At 42.4% G+C, this 13,055-nt stretch overlaps 1 protein-coding gene across 4 annotated transcripts in view; it reads left to right on the top strand.

The window, feature by feature from the left end:
• JARID2 (jumonji and AT-rich interaction domain containing 2) overlaps positions 1 to 13,055 on the top strand; it is a 224,979-nt gene that overhangs the window by 195,239 nt on the left and 16,685 nt on the right. For all 4 annotated transcript variants that reach the window (XM_062617973.1, XM_062617975.1, XM_062617974.1 and 1 more), the window contains 5 exons: positions 4,015 to 4,520; positions 9,537 to 9,629; positions 10,062 to 10,180; positions 10,341 to 10,411; positions 11,233 to 11,347. In XM_062617973.1, the coding sequence (XP_062473957.1) occupies positions 4,015 to 4,520; positions 9,537 to 9,629; positions 10,062 to 10,180; positions 10,341 to 10,411; positions 11,233 to 11,347 (904 nt within the window). The remainder of the gene's footprint in view (positions 1 to 4,014; positions 4,521 to 9,536; positions 9,630 to 10,061; positions 10,181 to 10,340; positions 10,412 to 11,232; positions 11,348 to 13,055) is intronic.

Genomic DNA, 13,055 nt, shown 5'->3' with positions numbered 1-13,055 from the left:
GCTCCGTTTGCCTTTATGCTTAATGCACCCCTGTTCAATTAACACTGCAGAGCTCTGGATCTCTCTATCCACCAGTCAGGCATGATGCAGGTGGGTTGTTGGGGAGCTTTCCAGGGAGACTTTATATTGCCACTTTCCTCCTGACAGCTCTTTATTTTACCCAGGGAAAAAAATGTTTTGTGGGGTCTTGGTCACCAGATTTCAGAATTGTCTCTTTTCCCTGCTGTTTGTTTTTGTAGGTAGTACAACTATGGATATTGATAGCCTCAGTTTAAATGGTGCCTCAGAATATTTTTCAGACCTTTTCAAATATGTTTTTCAAATCCAGGTTGCAATACTGCCAAGCTTTCATACATTCCCTCACCCCCACCTTCCTCTTCCTTTAAAAGCATTTAACCAAGGGGGAAAGAAAACTGACTTCTGTTTGGGTACTCAGACACTTAAAATCACGAAGTTGCAGTGACCTGCTGACATTTAACAACCATTAAGTGTCAAGAACAGGCAGTAAAATGTGGTTGATTGCAAAATGGAGGTTTCATTATTTCTCCCAGCAGGTGTCTGCCAGGGCTAATGCCTGAGTGAGAATCACTTATTTAACAGAATTCTTGGTTTATGGTCTGCTGTCAAATATGACACGTGATAAAAATGTGACAATAGTTTGTAACAACATGACAACAGCAGCATACAAATGAACTATTGAATGAGCCACCTCCTTTGCAGCTCTACTGCCTTTGCAGCCATGACAGAGTAATAAACTTGCAGTTGTCATTTTTGTTAGCCCTTCCCTTTGTTTTTTGAAGTGTTTTTTGAGTCAGAGCTCACAGGACCTGCATGTTGCAACTGAAGGCTGGAGTTTTGCCTTTGGGGCATTACCGGATCACAGGCAGCTATCAACACTAGCTGGATTAAAGCACATGCTTTTCTGTTTAAACTGTTCACAATGCTTCTTCCTCCCCCTCACTCCCCACCCAGTTTTCAAACTTTATTTTATATCACATATGGTAAGTAAATGAAAATGCATAAAAGAGCACAAAGAGATTGCAGAGTTTATGGTGAACTGATGCAGGGCACAACAGGGAAATGACAGAATTTAAGGAGGAGGAACGAGGGTTAGCACTCTGTTGCAGTAGCCATGCAAAAACGTTCAAGGAAATCTGAAAATTAAAATCACTCAAGCAGCAATAAGTGATCATTTTGTATGCCTAACATATGCAATAGTTGTATGCTAATAGAGAAGAATAATGAATTACGTTTACATTGGCAAGAGAGAGAAGAAAATGTGCAAGACGGCTCGATTAACGCTCCTGGAACAATGTTAACTTTTTAATGAAATACCTTTACTTGGCATTAGGATGGCATTACTGTTAATTATTTGTATTATTTAAGCACCTAAGAGCCTAATTAATAGGCAAGGATTCTATTCTGCTGGGTGCCATATAACCAGAGCATACTGTGGTCTGTTATAAAATCTACATCCTGTGTATCCTTTCTGCAGTTAATTTCTTACCTGTCTTGTATTTTGAACTAAAACGGAGAAAAGAAGCTGGAGATCACCAAAGATGAGAAATCTGTTGCCTCCAGCAGGAAAGATAAAATAATCTGTGGTGATAAATGCACACTTATTTAAGTAGACATGCATTCATGTCCCTCCTTTCGTGGCCAAGTCACATTTTCATTGAAGTAAGTGGGAGTTTTGCCAACGACTCGTGTAGTGCCAGGGTTTGATATTAAATGAAAGATCTAAGATTATTTTTTTTTTTAAAGGAGCTTGCTCACTAGGCAATTTTAAAATATTCCTAACCTTGTGAAATTAAGAAAATTAAAAAAAAACCAACCAAAACCAGAGATGCTTGTGCCAGGTCTCCTATTTAAGCCATTTTGTTGTAGGTGTTTATAAATGGGGTTAAAACTACTTTTTTTTCCTCCCCCTTCACTTCAGCCTTTCAAGGAAAGCTTAAGCAACATGTTTAGGTCAGTCCTGGAAAACATCAGCCTGAGATATAAATGCTTCCAAAAGTTATGACTGTGTGAAATAGAATTGTAATTGAGACCATTTTATAAGCCATAGCTGTAGCTGGCCCTATGGAGTACCTGCTAGATATGCGAAGCACTGTTTGAATGATATGCTGCTCGAGCTCTAACATTGCATAGTGATTATGAGCAATCATTTCCTTGATGCAGGAGAAAACACATTTCTCAAATAGCTCATAAACAGTGTTGAAACTAGGACCTTAAGGTGGGTGTGCACTATTTGTCCCACTGGAGAATACATATAACGTTAAACCTGGACCAGACTTATTTTGAAGTTGGGAGTATGTTATTCAACTTCATGTAGGTCACTGAATCTGTTGAGATGAAAAGTCATCTAGAATTATGCCTTCAGCTTATTTTTGAACTGTGCATATAAAATACTAGACCAAAAAAGTACCAGCCTGTAATAGAGGCCAGCTTGAAAGTTATTTTATGGGAAAGACTGAAGAGGAAAGAAAGAAAACCTTTCAAACTTGGGTTGCTTGTTCTAAATTTTCTAATGGTGTTTCCCTTTTCTCAGCTTCAAGGCTTAACCATTTTGATAAACACCCACACCACCCCCCAAATTACTCAATTTAATGTATCTGCTTCCTCATAGCCCTTGACTGCACCCTTGTCATATGCTCCTCAAAGCTGTACTCTTGGATTCTTTCCCCTCTGTTCACACCTTTGCCTAGCGTTGTGCTGGCAGCATTATGCCTCAAACCATAACCATTGTCATCCCAAAATCTTGCATGCAGGTTTACACTGCTGAGCCTCCCTCTTCACTGGATTGACACGTGGTGGAAGAGGGGAAAGTAGAGGGAAGAAGGAAAATTGGGATCAGCTGTGAAGCATTTGGGATGCAGCTCAGGGTTGTTTGAAGAAAGTAACGCAGCTTGCACTAGCAAGCAAGATGCTATAGCATCCTTAAAATGCTGTAGCTGTGCATCTGGCAGTAAATGTTTACCATAACAGTGCTTCTTGCGCTTCTCTGTTGTATGATAGCATTTCTAAATGCTCTGAAACAGTGATGGTATAATGATATTTTACTTTTCTCAAAGAAAAAGGGAAAGGAGAGACAATGTGGCATCAGCAACGTCAACACGAGTTTTGTATTAATTGTTTTTCCTCCAGCAGTATCCTGTTCAATTGTACGTGGTCTTTGGTCTGTGTCTTCACTCTTTCTACTGATGATTTGTTTCTGTTCTGTGAGAATATTTATGATGTTTCTTTTATTGTTCCTTGTCCATTTGGCTGCTTTTATGCTGTAGTTTGTATAATCCTCCATTTTTATTTTTTGACTGGAGTTTGGAATGTGCTTGTCATCTTAAAACATAGAAAAACATAACAGAGTATAAAATATGGATGGCCTCAGACTGGAAGAATAATGTGTCTGGAACTTTTCAATGCAGTTGCAGGCACCAACCCCAAACAACTCCCTAGGCTTTTTTTTAAGGATTTTTCTACCTCTAGTGAAATCAATGATGTTACTGTGCTCCTTTTAACTACTAACCCTATTAAGGTGTTGTGCAGATGTGAGATTATTGATGTTTCACCTCCAGAAAGGATAGGTACTTTTCTTTTTGGCTGCCAGTACTCATCCTGACACTTGTTTTGATTTTTCCTGGTATAAACCAGACGTAGGACTCCTGGCAGGCAAGGGGAGAGTGAGAGAATGCGTGCTTTTAGAGAGCTGGGCAGCTCTCATCTTGCCTGGCCACTGGGTAATGACCAGGGGAAAAATGAGTGTCAGGAGATATCAGGGAGTAGGGTGGTCTGAGAAGACAAGGGAGCAAAACTTGAGGAGGAGAGCTAATTTAACCATTGCAGATGGCAAATGAGGGACAATCCTGCTCCGGTGTCCAGGTGACTGGAGCTGTAAGAGTGGCATGTCCCATATGTGCCTGGTTAACCACTTGGTATGAGCTGCCTGCAGCTTTCCTAACCTGCTCCTGTGTTTCCCTTTCCTCTCCTCTGCTGCCTGGCACATGTGGATCCCAGGAGGCTGCGAGCTCGACCTGGCCTGCTTTGTCCAGCTGATCAACGAGATGGGGGGGATGCAGCAAGTGACTGACCTCAAGAAATGGAACAAGCTGGCAGACATGCTGCGCATCCCCAAAACTGCACAGGACAGGCTGGCCAAGCTGCAAGAAGCCTACTGCCAGTACTTGCTCTCCTACGACTCCCTCTCCCCTGAGGAGCACAAGAAACTGGAGAAGGAGGTTTTGCTGGAAAAGGAAATCTTGGAGAAGAGGAAAGGACCTTTGGAGGGACATTTGGAGAATGCCTACAAGTTCCATTCCTTGCCCCGGTTTGAGCCCAAAAACGGACTCATCAATGGTGTGGTTCACAAAAATGGCTTTCGCAACAAGTTAAAAGAGGTCGACGTCCCACTGAAGACGGGCAGGCGGCGGCTCTTCGCTCAGGAAAAGGAGACCACGAAGGAAGACGAGGAGGAGGAGGAGGAGGAGGGAGTTCTTAGCGACTTACACAAGTGTATATACAAGGTAACGAGGCAGGCTCTGCCCATTTGTTGTGTAAAACTGGTGATGCTGTTGTCTGGGTGGCATCCGGGTGCAAGCCCAGCTGGCTGGGTGGAGCTGACGGGTTTGCAGTGCCACCCCTGAGGCAGCAGCACAGCCAGCAGCTATCGTAGAGGTCTGGTGGCTTTATCCTGATCTGCCTGGCTCCTGCAGGATGCACTGGGCTCTACCCCCCTTCATCTCCTTGTGAGAGGCGCCCTGAATAGCTCTGCCCAATTATCCTTGCAGACAGTGTTTATTTTCATTTTCTAGTGACATTTAAAGTAGTGTTCTGCTTTCTTATTGCTGCTTCTTGCAAGTCTCTTGTTGAGCGAAGTAGTGCTTCACATCAAAACTAACATCACTAGAAATACTACTGCATTTAGAAGGGGCAAATTGAAATGCAAACAGCATTTTCATCCATGATGCCAGATTTTGCTCAGCACTAACAGTCACATGGACGCTTAGGCCTCCACATACCAAGTACATCCATTTACAAAGGAATGCTGACTCTTTAACTGTATTTTATTTGGCAGTCTCCTACTCCAGAGCAGGACTTGGCACTGCAACTCGCAGCACAGTTTTGAATTGTGTTGAATTTTGTAGCTGCGCTCTGAGAGAAATATAGCATTGAGTATCTGTGCCCAGTAAAGGAATACGCTGTTCTTCCCCTTCCAATCTCACTTCCATCACCAGGAAATGAAGCCAGATAGCCCAGAGTGGCTTATTGTTAAGCTATTTAGGGACTACATGAGCTCATGACTTGAGCTTTAAGAGCTTGCTTCAGGTTTCTTTTGCAGCCTCTTACGATTTGTCAGCCCAAAAATTCTTCTACTCAGGAACTCTGGCCTCAATTGCACCTTTGAAAAGCAATCTCTTTGCCATGCTGCTGTCAGAGAGAAGCTTATCTAATGACAGTAGCATTTGTGAATAGTGTAGTGGCATTTCTGTGGTTCATATCCTGTGCTTAATGATGTTAAATGAAAAATTTGATACAACTTACCCTGACTGCTGAATGAACAACCTCAGACTTAGCAGGGAAATGCCTTCAACTTCTTTTCCAGTGCAAGTCCCAAGTTTAGAAGATAGAAAGTAACTGAAAAAGCAGGGTTGGAGTTTGTGAGAAGTATAAAGCTTAGAAAATAAAAAAAAAGGCTAGCAAGCAAATCGCTGCTGGCATAAACAGCCTGAGTCTCCTGAGCCCCAGGCCTTTATCCCAAAAGGCTGAGAGCTCCCAAATTGCTGCTGCTGCCTGAAGAGTGCTGGCAGTACTGACAGCCTTGGACCTCATGAGTCCAACAATACCCGGTGGGAATACTTTTGTTTTGAGCTTAGAAGCTTTTTAGGGACAAGCATCACTGAGCCTGCGGGCTGCTGTTCTTCCCACCCACCAAAGCAGCCGCAGCACATGGACCTGCTCAGGCAACACCTCACATTGCCACCCTGGTGCCAGCGGCTTCCCGGACACCAGGACTTGCTCATTTGAATCCCATCCCATGGTCATCTGCAGTGTAGAGACCAGGGACTGCTGTCACAGGCGATGGACCAAGGAGAAAATGGGGAAGCAAATCTGTGATGGATTTTCATAGCTCCTAGGGGAAAGCCCTGTCGAAGGATTGATGTGTGAGAACTGGTTATGCCAACAGAGCAACCTCAAGATGTAGAAGTAAGAAACTAAGCAACAATTTTGATGCACCAAAGTAACCCACTGGTGCAGCAGAGTAACCCACTGAGAGGAAGTCATGCTGGCTTACAGGCATAGCAGAGGGTACTTCATGGGGTTTTATGAAACAAGCCTTTTGATCCTACATTCTCTGTTTTTCCTGAATGATGGTATCCCCCTGTGTGTGTATATCAGTGAAGGGGAGATGGTTCTTTACCTATTAATGTGTTTCTGGGAAAATCTGAAATTTGTTTACCAGAAGATGTCCTTACCTTACAGTTTCCACAGATGATGCCATTGTAATGGTTCCCTTCTAAAGCATATTGCTAATTCTAATTAAAAAATCCAAACCACACACAAACCCCCCCAAAATCCCCACCCACCCTTTGGTAAATGCCCAGGTCAATAGATTGAGGACTGGAGGAGAACTTCATAATCATATGGCTGTAGTCCAGTTTAGGCTATAAAGTCTGTGCTTCAGACCATGAAGAGGTTGTACAGTTAGGATTTCACACAGTAATTTCTGCAGTCAGCCCATGCTTGAGCTGGAACATGTTTTTAGAAAGAGACATCCAATCTTCCAGGAGCAATCACCACCATATCGCATGTCAAGGTTTGTGTAGATCTACTTCGTGTTCAGTTCACTTTCTGCCAGGGCCCCCAGATTATTTTCAGTGTCGCTCCTTTCCAGGCTGTGAGGCCTGCTGTGCTTTTAAGTGTGTGCTGCAGGCTGCTGTTCTTGCTTTCTTTACTCAATGTATGGCTTTTCTATCTGACTAATAAAACATTGTTATTTTTAAGTACCTGGAGTAAACTGCTGCCATCAAAGGAAGATCTGCTGCAAGATTTTCTCTCTCCTGTCCCCAGTTTTAGCTCTGAAAATACTTTAGAAGTCTGTACTGGAGCTGACTAAAACCGGCATTTGTTCCGTACAGAATGAACTGAAGATTTGTTAGCAGACCTATTAGAGGGGCACACAGAAGAAATCACCAATGAAAGTTTTGCCAACCCTCAGGTGAAACTGTCCTAGGAATCCCGTGCTGAGCTCTCTTCAGCCAGGGACTCAACATTTTCAGGCTTGGCTTAACAAGAGTCCCTCCATCCCACCTGTCACTATTGTGAAACCTATTTTCTGCTTGTATTTAAGGTTGCTTTAATGTTTTTAACATTCATAGCGTTGCAGTGTCCTTCTCTGTGCCTTCCCTCCAGACTTAGTGGTAGCGGTGGTGATGCTCTGGGTTGGTTCTCATGAACGACACAGCGGCCATGGAGAGGAATCAGGAGAGGAAATAGGAAGTTTTGTTCCTTAAACCTTCATCTGTTGTATTGTCACAGCAACAAGAGACTCTGCTCAGTAGCTTGAAACTCCCAGAACAGTTGTTGAACTGTTGAGATATTTTTGAGGGTGTTGAAAAGGGTATTTTATGCTTCAGTAATTCATTTTCTGTTCTGGTTAAAGTGCTTCATTATAGCATTTTAAATAATTTTCGGAGTTGGCATTAGGAAATCTTTTGAGATGCCTCAGATTAAAAAAATTAAACCTAGCAACAAAACAGCCAGCAAAACCCCCTCAACTGCTTAATTCGGGTTACAACTTTTAGGAGGCTAAAAAGGTACCAAATTCTTGATAGAGGAAGAAATGGGTATATGCAATTGTAAAGGGCTAAACTGATCAGTTTTCCCACTCTTTTCTTGCTGCACACCTGAAAAATGGAAAGAAATGATTGTTCTTGGAAGATGAGTCCTTATTTTTCTGTGTAAGATGAGAGGAAAAGGCAAGTAACTGAATCAAGGAAGCTGCTAAGGAGCGTGTGTTGGTTTGTGAGCGGTGAAGTCTACACTCAAATGTGACGACAGTTGGTGCAGGCCCTGCGTTTTATGAGAGGTTTTGTTGTAAAAGGCTGCCTCAATAAATGATTCATGAGGGCATTAAAAGATGAAGGAAATTGCTTATTGTTTTGCAGAGCATCCAGCTCTGAAGTTTATGGGAATCGGAGGGCCCCAGGCCCTGGGTATTTCACAAACTTTTTTTGCTGCAGCTAATTATGCTGCATTCAATTAAAAAAGTGACAATGTTACAACTGTAGGAGCATGGCAAAGTGAGAGACTTGGCCTCTGGGAAAAAGCTGCTTGTATAGTTGTTCTGGTTTACTCTTGGGCATAGTTCTTAAACGCAAAAAAAAGACTGAGGTGATTTGGCAGATCTGTTTCATAATTGAAAAACTATAAAGGTAATAGTCTGGGTAATAAAAGGTTCATTAAACATGGAGTTTTTAAGTCTGTGGTTGCTCAGATGGGCAACCAGTGGACATGAAGGGAGTTAGAGAAAGAAGTGGTGGAACCAGCAGTATTTTCAACTTTACACTTCCAAAGTGACGCTAGTCTCTACCTGCAGCAGTGCCTGCAAACCGGTATGGCCACAGCAGCTGGTGTGGTTCCTGCCAGCTCTTGTGGCTCAGTGCTTCCTAGGATGCTGCTCCTGCCCTGGAGACGGTGATAGGGGTGTCCCTGTCTGGTCTGAAAGGAGCATGCGGGTTCTCATGCTTCAAAGCCATCAGAGGATGCTTCCCAAAGCATCTGTTATTATAGGTTTATGTAAAAGCAGGAATCCAGAAACTTAGGTATAGGTCAGTCAGAAAACCAGGACAGATCTTCTTCTTGTGCAGTTCCTGCAGCAGTGCCAAGAAAGAGTGCTCTTTTTTGGCAATTTGACTATGTTTTACTTTTCTCAAACTTGTAATAACAGGTCCTGGGGCATTGCTGTTGAACTGCTTTTATTGAATCAAGTATAACTTGGTTTTGTAAGCAGGTGATGACAGTAATCTTGGTAAACTCTACTTTTTGTGACCTCCGTCCATCACATACAATATTATTTTGATGCTGAATATTTCTGTGAATTCTTTGAAAGTCTTTCACCTGTTTCTCTGTATGTAAAGAGAGTAGCTAGCTACATGACCCTTTCATCATATATTGGATTTGATTGTAAAATGCAGGTAGGGTTGCCTAGTGGGTCCTTTGCAGCCTGTCACAGAAGGCTGGCCTGTGTCCATCTTTGTATTTATCAAACATAGAGCAGCATGCTGGACAAAGCAGTGTACGTGGCCTTCTGAGAAAGTCCAGTTGGCCATTTAGATGATTGGTTTGGTGATCTGGTGTATACTTTGAGGTATTTTCCCTCAGATAAGAAATGAACTTTAGACCCACACATATTCTGGAGACATTTTCCTCCTTACCCCTGCTGTGATCTGGGATTGAGCAAGTAAGGAAAAGAGTGAGGCCAGGGGAATGGAGGCACAGGTTTTTATTTTCACTTTTAACTTTATTTTCTTTTTCCACAGGGTAGGTCTGTTTCTTTAACAACCTTCTACAGAACAGCAAGAAACATCATGAACATGTGCTTCACGAAGGAGCCTACAGTAGCTGAAGTAGAGGTGAGGCCAATACAAGGGGTGGTAAAAGTATATATTTCAGGAGATTAAGTCTTGGGATTCAGTATAGTTGACATTCAGACATTAGTATAAGCAGTTTAAGGCTGTCTAGCGTAGGAGAAAAAGAACTGGTTGAGTAGGCATCGTATTGATTCCTCCTTTTTTAATTTTTTGACAATTTTAATAAAGGTGTTGATGAACTGAGGGAGAGAAAGAAGTCTTAATCTGTCATGTGCTGAAGAACAGGAGCCAGAAGGATCCAAATTCTGTCTACTCGATTCATTGTTACTTTAAAGTATTCTTACTTTTAGGCAGCGTTTTATGTTGAATGACGCTGAGGTCATGAAAGCCGTGTAAATTTCTGGGGTTTATATTTTAATGAGAGATGCCTTGTTCAGTGAATTAAAAATGCATTACTGCCTTCTCTTACCACAGCAAGAGTATTGGCGGATAGTGGAACAGAAAGATTGCCATGTAGCAGTGCATTGTGGAAAAGTAGATACCAACACCCACGGGAGTGGCTTTCCCGTGGGAAAATCTGAACCATTTTCAAGGTAAGATCACCAAATCCACGTTTTGTTGGCTCATGCCAGCTGCCCTGTTGTTCTGAGTAGAGGTGGGAGCATAAGGCCAGCCGGGCAGCTTGGTGCTGGGGATGTTGGCACCAGGAATGTGTGCTGACATGTATCTGCCTCTGTGTCACCCCTCAAACAGGCATGGGTGGAACCTCACAGTCCTTCCTAATAATACAGGATCCATCCTGCGACATCTTGGTGCTGTGCCTGGTAAGCAAGTCTCTTTTCTGTGTTGCCAGCAAGAATAAGTGTCCTCTATAAATGTGGCTGCATAGTCACCAAAGTCTCCTCTCCCTGGCCCCTCTGTTCACTGGCTGACCAGGTAGACATGCAGTTGTGCATAGCATGTGATATTTAAAGGAATGAAGGCAGGTGTGCAGATAAAGAATTAATGAATAGTTGAGACCATACATCTGGGAGGAACCAGTTGTACTTGCAGTATCACTTTCTCTTGTTGCCAGTACATCAGTGTTCCTGCTTTGTGTCAGTGTAACAAAGTACAGAGCCATGCAATTCCTTACTTGTAAACCTAGTCTGTAGCACTGGGAAGAGCACACAGGTTTTCCATATGAATTGTCACGAGTGGTCCAGCTACATATGTACCATTCCAATTTACTGGCTGAAAGCCTAACTCAGTCTCCCATGTAGATGTTGAGCCTGAACAAACCAGCCGGGAAACACGGTATCTGTTTAAAAGTACATGTATGCTTGACAACATGAAACAACGTCCTCTGATCAATGCCATTGAGCTAAAATTGCGGGTATTTGTACATTTTTGAAGGATAAAATTTTTTTACAGCTATTAGAAAACAAATATGTTCAAAGGCGATATAATTGGTAGATATTTTGTTAGTGGAAATGCTGGATTTGTTAAATTATTCTGTGTGAATTACCCGCTCTGGCAGGAAGACTTAAAACTTAAGGGTCAGCTTGTGGGTAGAAAAATATTTTCAACAGAAATGCCCTCTCAAACTGTCTTTTAATTAGAAACTGCAGTTAATCATAACTCGTTTTCAATCTCTCTGCTTTAGGAGTGACAATTCCTTGGCTAAATATCGGCATGGTCTTTTCTACCTCATGCTGGTCTCGAGACCAAAATCACCTTCCATACATTGACTACTTACACACTGGTGCTGATTGCATTTGGTAGGTATTTCTGTGGGTTTTTTTCTTCTCATTCACTGCAGGGGCTGTCTGTAGGTTGGTGTTAATAGCAGGTTGTGTAGTACCTCTTGCATGAATGAGTCCCACCTAGAAAGGCCAAGTGTGTGTGGTCACAGTTTTAATGAGAAAATGTAGTATAAACTTTGGTGATGAAATGCCCTTTCCTGGAAGAAAAATTTCCTTTTCTCTTCCACACTCTAGTCTGAAATATTTAGTAATAAACTGTTTCTGTTGACACACCGTTTAATCTGTGGAAAGTTTTCATCACGTGGAAGTCAGACGAGAGCTAGTCAAGGTAGACTTTCCGTAGGCTGACGGAGAACACTTGTCAAGTAAGCTCTATATTGCCACTTGTAAAGTGACTGAACCCACACTCTGACTACATAGGCAGTGCTGTCCTTTTTAATGCAAAAACTCTTGAACTCTGTATCTACCAGGTCCCTAGCGTCTTCTCTTTTTTCATTATGATAATAATTTTTAATATGATTACACACATCATTCTAGTGTCTCTGTGGACATCATCAGTTAGTTGCTAGCTACATTTCATATTTCATAGAATCATAGAATGGTTAGGGTTGGAAAGGACCTTAAGATATTTGGTAGACAGATCATGCAAATAGACTTAACACTCAGCTTATAAATGTTTTTGAACATGGTGAATCCTTCCTGAATTCAGTGCATACATGCTACTAGAGATGATGATGAGTTAGATTGCAATGGAAGTACAACAGCTGATGGATTAAAGGAAGCAGGTGCTGCTGGCATGTCATGTGCCTTTCTGTCAGTTTACTGTGACATTGGTATTATTACCCAAGCGGATTATCATTGACAACAAGGAATCATAAGCAGTGTAACTGTTGTTTCTTGATGAGAGAAAACACAATAGAGAAGTTACTTAAGTGGTGTCCCCTGCAAAGGTGAGAAACCGGATCCTGTTCCCATTCAACAGTTCCAGCCATTCCCCTCTTGAACTCTGAAATGTGGGAGACTTTGGCTCCTTGGGTGGTGTGACAGGAAAAGGCCTGCGGAGGTCCCCTTTTGCCTCCAGAAGTCCCCATGGAGGCAGTGGCAGCATCAGCTGCTCTTCATTCACATGCAAAGTGTGTACTTTGGCCATTGCCTTTACCTCCCACCTGCTGATGTCAGAGGTGCTGACCCAGCTGTCACTGGGAAAGCACATGTTCCACAAAAAAAGAATTTGAACTCTTGGAGTAAACCCATTAAAGCAGGAGCTCCTCTCTCGAAATATTTTAAGCAGGAGATATGTTCTGTATGTGATCATAGCAAGGGGTAAAGGTAAATGCTGGATTATGCTGCACATCTGGGAGTTTGTTCCTGTCTACCGTGAGCATTTCATGGCTCCTCTCCCTGTTCTGTGAATCAGGAATCTGTAATCTTTTATAATAGTACACTATCAGGACAAACTGCTGAGCAAGCTACATTGTCCTCAACCTTAGGTGAATCTGTTTTTCTCTGTGACATTCATCTAGTCTGAAATCACAGCAAATTCCAAATAAAAGGCATTCAAGAATTCCCCTAATTAAGTTCTGAGGCCACTCTGTTCATACTGTGCATGTCAAAACATACCTTTTGCCTTTTGGGATTGAACAGGCTTGAATGCAGCTAGCCAGTTTTAGGAAAAGCTACTGTCTCTGTTTTTCCAAGCTGAGAAGAAGCCATTTGCTTTTTC

The sequence above is a fragment of the Pezoporus occidentalis genome, unplaced genomic scaffold, assembly GCF_034315485.1.
Source record: "Pezoporus occidentalis ecotype Australia unplaced genomic scaffold, CSIRO_AGI_Poc_V1 ctg2, whole genome shotgun sequence".
In the NCBI taxonomy this organism is placed as follows: Eukaryota; Metazoa; Chordata; class Aves; order Psittaciformes; family Psittacidae; genus Pezoporus; species Pezoporus occidentalis.
This window is presented reverse-complemented; position numbering and strand designations above follow the sequence as displayed.